The sequence below is a fragment of the Otolemur garnettii genome, unplaced genomic scaffold (genome assembly GCF_000181295.1).
Source record: "Otolemur garnettii isolate 467f Iridium unplaced genomic scaffold, OtoGar3 scaffold00007, whole genome shotgun sequence".
Taxonomy (NCBI): Eukaryota; Metazoa; Chordata; class Mammalia; order Primates; family Galagidae; genus Otolemur; species Otolemur garnettii.
In genome coordinates this window covers 36,740,700-36,753,363 of record NW_003852402.1, presented here as the reverse complement: position 1 = coordinate 36,753,363, position 12,664 = coordinate 36,740,700, and the positions used below count along the sequence as shown (strand labels likewise).

At 36.2% G+C, this 12,664-nt stretch overlaps 1 protein-coding gene across 1 annotated transcript in view; it reads right to left on the bottom strand.

Moving 5' to 3' along the window:
- PPFIA2 (PTPRF interacting protein alpha 2) overlaps positions 1-12,664 on the bottom strand; it is a 482,044-nt gene that overhangs the window by 99,022 nt on the left and 370,358 nt on the right. Inside the window, exons 12-15 of the mRNA XM_012814158.1 lie at positions 7,798-7,881; positions 7,123-7,254; positions 5,491-5,553; positions 2,132-2,223 (exon numbers count right to left, since the gene is read on the bottom strand). Coding sequence (XP_012669612.1) covers positions 2,132-2,223; positions 5,491-5,553; positions 7,123-7,254; positions 7,798-7,881 — 371 coding nt within the window. The remainder of the gene's footprint in view (positions 1-2,131; positions 2,224-5,490; positions 5,554-7,122; positions 7,255-7,797; positions 7,882-12,664) is intronic.

Sequence of the window (12,664 nt, the reverse complement as noted above, 5' to 3'; positions counted from 1 at the left end):
AATTACTTAGATCCTTTCTTCGGAGATGAGCCAAATCAAGCCTTCTATCCTCATTCTGGAACTCCCATTGTTATCTTCTCAGACGAAATACCAGGGGAGACTGTTACTTACTGGTAGTCACTAATCTTAGCTGATCTCTTCTCCCTCCTGCCTGCCTGACCACAAATTCATTGATAGAGTTCTCATGCACCTTCAGTTTTTTTTATTTTTTATTTTTTCACTATGTGCCCTCAGAAGCGTGGATGTTCAATAAATAATTATTGTTTGATTGACATTCAGCTATCCCATATAATAGATTCCATCAGTTTAGTTATCTTAGTAATTTTTATTTTATACTTGTAATGTGATTTTCTGTTTACAAAATCCCCTTGGTTTATGTGTGTCATTTTATTCACAAAGCAAGCGTGTGACATAAACAGAATGATAAGCTTTTATGTATTCATGTAAAAGTATACATAAAATTAGAATCTTATCAATGAAAAGTGGATTTTACAAAATCAAACATCTAGTAATTATCTCTCTGAGATTAGGAGTGTGGATTGTCTTATTCTTGGTCTCACGTTATTTCCAGTATAACCTGCTGTATCAGTTGTTCTGTATGGGACCGATGATCCTTTATTTTGGTTAAATGTCAGATTAGTAGGCTGTCCAGGATGACTCACTGAACTGATGGACATTTAGACAACACTTCCATAACTCGGTATTTTGATATCTCAGTCAAAAAGACAATGAAATGGCCACTTGGTCCTATCAGGATATTTTTAATTTGTTACTTAGATAACATTTATTTTTATGTATTTTATTGTTTCTTATATTTATTTATTATTTACATATTTTATTCATTATTCTCATCATCATCATCATTACCTTTTGAACACCTAACACTGAAATAATTACTTCAGCTCAGACATACAAAACAGGATTTTAAAAATTTGAAAAAACAGGATTTTAAAAATTTGAAAAATAAGCCTAATTTTCTGAATTGATGACTTAGGAATTTTTAAATTCTTTGAGTGTTTCTGTGGAGACAAAACTGTTTCTCACACTAAAGTGAATACAGGAATACTCGAAATACTTGGAAAATTGAATTTTGTTTTTATCTAAATTTACATAGAAAAGAATAAAAGATACTTTGAATTTACTATTGGAGTTTTTATCTGCACATCTGAAGAAATGCTTTATCAGATATTCCTTCTTTCCCTTACCAGTATTTATTGAGAGCATACTACGTGCCAAGCAGTTGTTAGGTGCTGAGATTATCGTAGTCATCAAAACGAATACAAATTCGTGCCCTTATGGAGTTAAAATTTTTTAAATGAACATAATGACCAAGAAAGATAGAGTTGTAAAAGCCCAGGCTGGTCAGAATATGCCAATAACTCCTATGAGTCTGTGTTGTCTAGAAAATAGGTGATTCAATTAGCGAATTTTCTAAGTTTCTAAACAACTTTAAATAAAAAGTCTTTTTTGCAAATGAAAATTAAAAATCAATTATTGACATACGAATTTGTCTAACAAGTAAACAGCCATCCTTTGCTTCTTTCTTTCAAGAGGAGGTAGTGGGCCAAAATAGATGAATATGCCTAAGTGTATTTGAATTTTACTTTATGTATATAATTCCTCTTTCATTTTTACTTGCAATTACTTCACCAGGTAGACGCTAAGTGACCATAATTAACAATAGTTGCTTAGGCACATTAAGCATAGGACATAGCTCTCTGCAGGTTTCCGAAGTGGACACATAGAGAGACAATTGTACATTGAGTTCAATTTCTGCAGTGAACACAGGCAGAGAAAAGTTCTGATGCCTCTTCTTGGAATGAAATGCAGTCTTCTCATATACAGTTCAATTTCTTCATTTAAGAATCTTCTTGCATGTTTTTATCTACCTAATTAAATTCAGCGTACAAAGTAATAATTTAAATTTTTGCGAAGTATCTTCAGAAAGTATTTCTAAATTAGAAAGTTATTTTTGAATGCAGAAACTATAAGTCACTAAAGAGTGGGAACATGGCAATGACAACTGAGCATGAAAAAATACTGATTGACTTTAGCTGAGGGGATGTGAAACCATAAGGAACTTCACACTGATTTCTAGTGAACCGTAGATAAGCTTTTAATGTAACATTACCTTGATATTGTGGGTTCAATTAAAGAGCCAGTTCTCATCTTCATTTGGTCAAGTTCAGATCTCAGCTTTTCAATTTCTTCTGCTAATCTCTCCTAAAAATAAATAAATGTGTTACTCAGGTGAGAAGCATATGCCAATAATACCAAGCTGCAATTTCGATCAATCAAGTTTAATGGATTTTTAAATGAAAAATCAGTAGATATATTTTGTAGAAGGTAACAAGATAACAAAATATGCCTAAATTTTCCTTTGTAATGAAAATGTGAACGCAGAAATGAATAAAAATTAATCTGTATTCCTCATATTCACTAATCCTAAATCTTTGCAAATTTCTGGGAATGTTAAAATGTTCTAGCTAAGTACGTGTCACTTCCAAATGCAGAGTAGAAACTATATTCAGTTTTAAAAATTTTGTAAAAGGTTGTATTTATGCAGTAAGTGAGGAATTGGGTAGTCCTGAAAAGGGGCTCTCTAATAAAGTGAGACTTAGTGGAGAACTAAGAGAGAGAATGAAGGCGCGAGTAATTTAGGCGCGAGTAATTCCACAGAAGGAACGGTATGTGCAAATGCCTCTTTCTGCAAGTGGACTGGGGGTAGCTCAATTGGAGATTAATGAGAAAGATGGGTAGAGGACAGATTTTAAAAGTATGAGTGCAGAACTCATCCTGAAAGTGCTGTAATCCATTTTAAATTGTTTGGCCTTTACTCTTGGTGAGAGAGGAAGTGACCGAAGATTTCTGAGCAGAGGAGTGACGTTATCATTCCGATGGCTGCAAATTGGATGATTACACTGGGATGGAGAGCAGCAAAGAAAGACATTTCTTAGGGGTCTTCCAAAACTATAGGCAAGAAAGTAATGATTTGGACAAGAATGATGTTAGCAAGAGAGTGGCTGGATTTGGGTGAGAGTTTGATAGAACTAACAGACTAGACACGGGGTATGAGTTAAATACAGGGGTTGAGAATGACTTCACATATTTTAAGCAGCTAATTGGAATACACTGCGATTATGACTTGGTGAGATTGCCGGTGGTGGTGGTGTTTGGTGTGTGCTAGTGGGATTGGGAGGTGGTAAATTTGACATACCTAGCTGTACAAATAGAGATACCAAGTTGGCACTAAAATATATGCATTCTCTCAGAAAGGAGGACTCAGTAGGTAATCTAAATATGGAAACTCTCCATCTATAGATGGTGTTTAAATACATAAAATCTGATGTGGTCCCTAGGACTGAAAGAGAGAAAAAAAAATCCAGGGCAGCTCTAGAAACTTAAAATTTAGAGATAAAGATAATAATGGGAAACATGGAGAGAAGAGGTTGAGCATACAGAGGATTTTGCTGATAATGAACTACAAGTATAATGAGCTGAATGAACATTTAGACAGTTATAGAACATTCAGTCAGATAAGCGAATGTCCTTAGCCATAGGGGATGATAGCTTAGAAAAGGGGTGTGATATGGGATTTACTTTCTCTAGAGACTGACGTAAACACGGATGCAAAGCCTGAAATGATTAGAACTCCTGGTTGCTTAGGCAGATTGCTGAAGCTAAGGCTTGGGTAGGTGGTGGGGGAGTGGGTTCTGGGGATCTTGCCAGCAGTACACAGAGCCTGGATAACATAACACTGCATAACAAGATCAAGTCCAAAATTCACAATCTGCTCAAAACCTTTCTGGTTCTTTAAATACATACCAGTCACCGCAAACTTCTGATTCACCAAGTCAACCATCTTTGCTTTTTCTGTGCTGTAGCATGGGCTCCATTCTCTACTGGGAATTCCCTCTCTTCTCCATTTAAGATAATATTTGTCTTTTGGAGGCTACTAAAATGCCATTTGTAGTCTTTGTGAGCTATTATCTTGTAGGTGCCATATTATATTATTCTGATAGACCCATCAGGAGATTGCGGACACCCTGACTATGGCACAAAATAGACATTCTCTACATAGAGTAAATTATACTGTTCCTATGGATGTTACACCATTACATATAGTATCCAGTATGGTTAAATGTATAATTGTTCTCTTTGTCCTTTATTCTTCATCGCTTCCGGTAACTTCCATATGCTGTGTGGTTGTCAGGTCTTTCCTCCCTCCCCTCCACCCTCCATCCTCCCCCTTTCTCTGCTTCTTTCCTTCTCTCTCTTTCTGTCCCTCCTCCCTCCAGTCCTTCTATCTTTGGTCAACACACAACTATAGATCACTTCTTAAATTAGGAATTATATCCTTTTCTTTTTTTTGAGAGAGTCTCACTTTCTTGCCCTCGGTAGAGTGCTGTGGTGTCATAGCTCACAGCAACCTCCAACTCTTGGGCTCAAGTAATTCTCTTGCCTCGGCCTCCTGAGTAGCTGGGACTAAAGGTGCCCACCACATTGCCCGGCTATTTTTTGCTTTTTAGCAGGGTGGGGCTGGGTTAGAATCCACCATCCCTGTTGTATATGGCTGGTGCCCTACTGACTGAGCTACGGAATTATATCCTTTTTAATGCAATAAGATAAAATTGGTAAGATGAATTTTACAAACTAAAGAAGAAGGAAAATACATATTAACAGTTAAAGCTTCATGAGTTCATGCTCCAGTAGCTGCTGTCTCTTCTACCACATACCCTATGATAATAATAATTAATTGCAAACTATTACACTATAAATTAAGATATCACATTCACTATGCATCCCCTCGCTCTAAAAAGCACCTGTAATTATGCTGCACGTACTGTGTTTGGAAGGCTTGTGGCTGATTCTTAGCTTTCCTGACATCTTTAGTACAAGCCTCACCCCCAGAAGCCTTCTTCATGGCAAGTGAAGGACCATCTTCACGTGGTCCTTCCTACCTGTCACTCATTTGGCACTTGGCATCCACTACCTCACATCCTTATTGACTTGTCAAAGGTGTGTTCTCTCTCCTCAGTTACATTTCTTAGCTACTTGGGAAACAGCATCAAGTTTGCAAATATATAATATAATTTAGCACAATTCTGACATATAATAGGTACTTAACGTATTTCTGCTTCAATAATCTCAAACTGGACATAAATAATGCATACATATTAATTCCATCTATGTAAGAAACAAAGAAATAAAAAACATATATTAAAAATAGTGTCGGTCAAGATAGTGTTTTAAAGGCAGAGTAGTGACTACCAACTAATGTGGGAGGAGCTTCCAGAAGGCTGATTCGCAGTGTGTTTGGGTTACAAAATGCACATACATGGATCCTTTTCTGCAGGTGTAATTTAAAAAGTTAAAGTTGTTTTAAAAAAATAACATCCTGAAAGTACCTCAGTCAACTTTGTTTCACAACTGAACGTTCATCAGTACAAAATAAAAAAAAGGGCAACAAAATCTAAGTATTCGTAATACCTTATCATGTAAAGATTCTTCAAGATTCTTTCTGAAAGTTTCTGATTCTTGAATTAAAACATTCTACAGAAAAGAAAATAAAAGAAATAGTTAATAAACAGACAGTATTTATGTATGCACGTTGACATCCCAGCACTCACAGATCTTCTTTGATGCCTTCGGTGGTACATCTATTTCCTGGTTTCCATAGAAACCAAGTTTTAACAGAATCTTTAAACACGATACCTTAACCTTTAGAGAAATACAAAATCAAAGTGGGAAATGGTTTATATCACTTGAATGAACAAATGCAATAAACATCACCTTCCAAGCTCTTCCTGTTTGCCTCTTCTCAAGTAAAAAAAATTGGGTAACTAGCTATATCTTAGAAGTGCTGCGAAGAATTCACACAAACTCATTTTTATTATCAAAAAAAAGAAGAAATCATCAGATCATATTTTTAAACTATTTCCTTTTACACATCTAGTTTAAATGTCAAATTAACAATTTTGAGTAATCATTAAATCATTAGAAAAATTAAATTCTACTTATTCAAAAATCTGTTGTATGTCACAAAGGAATGTAGACAACAAGTGAATGATAAATAATTTTTAATAATCCTTCCTATAAAAGTATTGTTGTTGAAATATTGTTATTTTTCTTATAATACTACTATCACTACATAAAATAATATAGTTTTAAAAAATTTACATAGTATAAATAAACAAAGAGTGTCTCATATATATATTATTTTTTGCAGTTTTGGCCAGGGCTGGGCTTGAACTCACCACCCCCGGTATATAGGGCCAGCACCCTACTCCTTGAGTCACAGGCACCACCCAAGTGTAGTAATTTCTTATTGGCCATGTATTTGGACCTGTATGGGAAGAAGGCCTGCCTTCTGACTTTCTAATGGGTAAATTAGTGCAATTACATTCACATTTAATTGATACATTTTCCCTATATTGGTTTATTTTATGGAACAGTAGAACATGTCTAGGTAATGTAGTGATTGGCATTCATTCTGAACTTCCAGAATGATGTGTCCACCTGAGCTGTCTCTCCCACTTTTGTTTATGCTCTGGAATTGGCAACCAGCTAGCTCACATAACACTGGCTGGTCTGGTAGTTGTCAACCATCAGTGAAGACATACATCATGGTGAATCAAATCACAGACTAAGCAGAACTGCTTCTGAAATAAGCAGCTGAAAATATAGGGTTCTTAACCCTCTCCTGGGATTGATACTAATTCTACTAATGGTAGAAACTGACCCACATTTTGAGTTTTAGGCTGGTATGGATTGTTCACTCTATGAATTGTTCAAATCAAGCTCAACACCCCTGCGTTATTTATTTTTATCATTCTCTCTTTTGCATACCAGGGGAAGGATAAATAAAGTATTTTCCTCAGAAAAGCACATAATACATTTGTCTTATAGGAATATGTTATTATGAAAGATTTGTCACGTAGCATTTTTTGACATAAAAATTGATCTCATACTTTTTATAGAAATTATTCCCTCCTTAAATATATATAAAGCATTTAAAAACTTAGCTAAGTGACGGATATCGGACAGCCAACACAATGACTGAAGAGGTGTCTCAAACACACACGCTGGGAAGAGCAGCGCCTTTCCCCAGAAGCATTTTACCTTCTCCTCCAGAGCAGCCATTCTCTCCTTCAGGTGCAGCTGGAGGCGTTCATTGGATTCAGTGAGAAGCCTATCCACAGTGTCAGATAATCTCTTGTTATGCTCCTCATTCATTTTCTCTCTTTGCCTGGCCTTATATTCAGGAAATATAAATAAATATGACATGAAAACCCATGGAAAAACCAAGATTATTTGTTCAGTTTTGCTAGTTTTTTTTTTTTTTTTTTGAGACGGAGCCTCAAGCTAACCCCCTGGGTAGAGTGCTGTGGCATCACAGCTCACAGCAACCTCCAACCCCTGGGCTCAAGTGAGTCTCCTGCCTCAGCCTCCTAAAATGCTGGGACCACAGTTGCCTGCCACAACACCCGGCTATTTTTTGGTTGCACCCATCATTGTTGTTTTTGGCGGGCCTGGGCTGGATTTGAACCTGCCACCTTATGTGTATGTGGCTGGCGCCTTAGCCACTTGAGCCACAGGCACCAAGCCGAGTTTTGCTGCTTTTAAATACGAATTCATTTTATCTCCATTTTGATGAAATTAGTGAAAACCGTTTCCTTCAACATCCGTATCTGTGGATTTAAAACATAGCCCATAACCACTAAAATCTCTCATCTTCTATGTAGAACATAAATTTACCAACTGGCGATTGGGAAGAGGGGTTCTTAATTTACATACTCTTTGAAGTTCCTGATTCTTCTCTTCCAGCTGACCTTCCAGGTGTCTCATACGCTCCTCAATATTTCCATGTCTCTCCTCAGCCTGTTAAGAAATATGAAGAATGCACTTGAAATGCAAGACATAGTTCACTCTTTTCCTCTAAATAAATCGAAATAAAATGTAAAGCAAGCTACTACCAACTGCAAACGTAGTTTTCAAAAAATAAACTTTCTTTAAAAACAGGCAGCTGAACAGCATTGCTTGAAATGTGTCAGCTACAAAGGCCTGTTACATCCAAGCATCAGCAAAACATTGGAGTTATTTATGAGCAATGAATTCAGCCAAATGTAACATGCAGACTGTGCATGGTTTGAACACAAACCTGCCATTGTCCAGTCTTAAGCTCCTGAAGCACTGAACTGCACAGATGGTCGATTATCAATAAATAAAAGTAACATAATTTTCATAAATGAAAAGAAAAACTTAGATGAATTCTATTTAGCAATAGAAAGTAAAGTCCAGTAGGACTACCTTCCTACGTATGGAGATCATTTCTTGTAGTTTAGCTTCCATAACATATTGATAATCATCAGATGAGGTAGAGGAGGTTGGATCAGACTAACGAGTCAAGGAAAAGGAGAGGGACAAAATTGAAAAATCAGAACTGAAGACACCAACACTGAACAGAACACAGCACAGAATGCTTAAAAGAAAAGTGTGACGGCAAAGTTAATATCTTAATAGACAGAATTGTATGTGGAAGGCACTACACTGAGATCTGGTGACCATGATGCGGTGGATGATTATAAATGAAAAACAGTATTATGCTAAAATCAAAAAGATATCAACCTATGGTATGAAAGGTTAGTGATGGCTGGTGATGAGAGACGACTACAGGATGAATTAAAGCAACTCGGAGAGTCATGTGATCCCTGGAATTATGGGAAACCAAACACTAGACTATGTCTCTGACACTGTTAAAGGTTTGTACTTTGGTTTGTTTGTTCCTATTACTTAACATAATGGAAACAATGTATCTTAACATTGAGGAATATGCTAGGCGATGGCTCAGGTATAATAAATTTAGAACAAAATTTATTGTAAACCCTAGTCTGTAGAAAGCAAAGAACAAACTAAGCCGCAGGGTTAATTATTATGCGTATTCCCCAATTTCAGCAAGATTGAGTTTCCTCAGCAACACTGAAACTTACGAAATGACATCTGGTCTCTGACTGCCCGTTTGTGGTTATCAGTCTAGAACCAAATGGCCTATTCTCTGATACAGGTTTAATGAAATTTCAAATAAAAATGATTAAATGTTAACAAATTATCAAGGCAGCAATAATGCTGTGAGTCCAAGACAACTTGTTTGTGAACTCTCCTAAATGATTCTTGGGACCACTCACTCCAAAACTGCTTCTGTATTGATTTGTTGCTGTGGAAACAAAATAGTGCCCTACAGTGCATGGGCAGCTTGGGGCCTTTGTGAGCTTCTGTTTGCCCAGTGCCAAGGTTAGTTACATGTCTTGGAGGTGACTGTCGGTTACCAGAGGTACAGGGTGTTCAACACATGTGACATTGCTGATAGCTGAATTGTATTAGTATGTTATGCAAGGATTACATGTAAAATTACATCAACAGTTAAATCATAATTGCAAGGTAAATAATTATAACATCAAAATGGTCCTATGTCACGAATACAAACTTGAATTACAGAGCACATTTTATCACACTGTGTAAATTCATTCTCAAACAGTGACACTTACATTACCCAATATAGAATTATACATAAAATGTCATGCATTAACGGGAAAGAAATACTAACCTATTTCTGTATCAATGTAGGTGCATATGCACTATGTTTTTCAATGAATTCCTATTTAATCTATGAAATAAACATTTAACATTTCCAATCTTGTGTGCTTATGCAAATTATATCCGATATTTATACATTTTGTAAGATCCTCACTCTGATAGTCTTATTTCATAAATGTGGAAAATAATAAAGATATAACAAATAATCAGTTTCTTTCTCCATGTCGTCCTTAAATTTCCAAGCAGAGGCAATCCAGAGATCTAACATGGTCCCCAGATGCCCTAACATGATTTTCTATCATTTAAAACTTAGAGTTTTATTAAGAATGACATAAAGACATCAAAATGTTGTGGAGATTACATAATCTAAATTCACAAAGGTAACTGTAATCCTTCAAAGTACATTTTAACAAACAGTTAGCAGGATCAAAATTGATTAAGTGACTGATTCATGATAGTCAAGGGATGCATATTTCAAAAACGCGGGATTTCAAAGGTCTTTAAAATGGCTACATGTTTCTGTCTTACCGCCTGAAAACACCCAACACCAAAACCACACCATCGTTCTTCTTATTTGTTATGAAGAATAAAAATTATCTGAAAATGAGGAAATCAAAAGGGTCCAGTGATACTGGAAGTTTGCTAATATATGAGATAGGAGCCCACTGAGGAAATTAGTTTGCGTATTCAAGACAATATCTCCAAAAAAGTACAAGACAATACAGAAGAACAAAAAAGAGAAGACACCTATTTCTAGTTATTTTTTATATTCTGAATTAAGAATTCTTGGGACTATTTAATTTAAAATTTCGTAAGTCAAATATTAGATTTTAAATTATATTTTATTCTCAGCCTATCAGACATTAATGTTGGGCAGGATTCCCTGAAATTTATTCATTTATTACTTTATTTAATTTTTTTTGTTTGACGGGCCCAGTGGGTTTGACCCCACCAGCCTGGATGCATATGGCTGGGGCCCTAACCACTGAGCTATGGGTGCCCAACCATAAATTCCCTGAAATGTAAATTGTGTCTCTTTCTGGAATTTTACTCAGTATAATACTGATGATTATTTTACTCTAAAATGTTACAAAAGTTATTTTTCTTATTTAGTTACTCATGCAGTTCCTCTCAAAATCATGCAATTCAATGAGGTGTCTCCTTAGAAAGTTCTTAATATTCCTCAGATGAACAGCCTAAACATGGATATCCTAGTTTATGGTACAGTCATTTAAAATCTGTTCCCAACACCAACAACAAAAATTAATATGTTTAAGTATCTTTGTTATAATTTAGGGAATAAATTTCAAATGAAATAATAAATTTTTCTTTATCTTAGAAATTACCCATTTCTAAAATTACCAGAGTAGTTTACTGGCCTGGTCTGGGACTCTAGAGGAATCTAAATGGTAATCTTTGACTTTTTCTGTGTTCTTATTTTTAGAGATAACCCCTGCTCTGTTGCCCAGGCTGGAGTGAGATCATAGCTCACTGTAACCTCAGACTCACAGTCTCATGTGATCTTCCCACCTCAGCCTCCCAAGCAGCTGAGACTACTGGCATGTGGCCCCATGCCTGAGTAACAATTTTTTTTTTTTTTTTTTAAATAGAAATGTGGGTCTTTCTATATTGAAGAAGTTAGTCTCAAATTCTGGACCTCAAACAATCTTCCCTGGCTTCCCAAAGTGCTGGCATTAGGTTTGGCAGAGGGTAAACAGGTCGCAAGGAAGTAGCTAAGGGCAGAAATCAGGAAAATTGTAGCTAGGAATTAAACTTCAACTTGGAACTGATATCTGGTGGGAACATACAGAGTAAAGTGCTCAGAGAGACCTTTAACTGACCTGGGGCTCATTGCCATCTAATTAGCATAGCATCGGGGTTATTTTCATGAAGAATTCTAGTTGGATGCATCTGTTGTAAGGAGACTGTTATATAGCCTAACATGTTATGTAACATTATATACTTTGTTATATAACCACAACCTGTCAATCCTCCCAAAGGCTGGGAATGGAAACTGATCTTCACAGGAAAAAGGCAGGACAAAGCAGTCAGCGTATAAAGGAGTGTGTGCTCAGACTTCTGGGTCTTTCTACACTCATGGAGAATAACCTGTCTCTCCCTGTGCAGTGGACGTTCACTCTGCGACAAATCAATATATGAGTGTGTGTGCTCACTCTGCATCTGCAATCACTCTGTCATCAGCTCCGCTCTGCTCAGGGCTCATTCTTGACACTGGGAACCAGGAGACCAGGGTACACCCAGACAGATGTGGGGTGGGATTACAGACATGAGCCACTGCACCGGCCCCCAAATTGTAATCTTACCCTGTTGAAACCAAAGTTTCATTCAGCTAATTACACAGCACTATCTAACAGACAACCACCTATTTCAGTGCTTTCTAATCCTGTTCTACTTGGTCTAACATTTGTGTTTTCTTTCCTTCCCTGATTAACTCCCTTATTTGAAACAACTGGCAGATAAGTCTAGTGTCCACTTTTAATTATTTACTTTTTCAGGAGAGCACCTGTGTGTGTGCCTACTTCTCCATTGCTGCAGTCAATGTTTGGGTTAGTCTCTCACGAAAAATTTTAACTTGAAGTCCATATAATTATCCTACCCATCTATTGCAGTGGCCTGAAAAACTTAGCAAATAGTAATGATTGTGTAATATCTACAGTGTGTCATTATTTTTAATTGATATCAGAAGCCAATAATGCTTTTAGTGACCAAATGGACTATCATATATGCTACTGACACGTATATACACTTTGACTTTGAATCAATATCATTTCCACTTGACTGTAATTGGTGAGAATAGTTCTTTTTAACATTATTAAGGTTGCAATATTCTAAAATGTGCAGACAGATGTGATATCTAAAGGTCATATTATGGCAGAAATTTTTCACCTTCCTGCAGAGTATTATTGATTTTAATTTTTCAACTATAAGTTGCATCTATAAAAACTAAGTTCTGACTAATGGCTTTGGATGTCAGAGTTTTGTTAAGTCTAGTTACCAACATCTCACAAGTTTTATCATTCTATGGTCAGAAAGAAATTAATACCATATG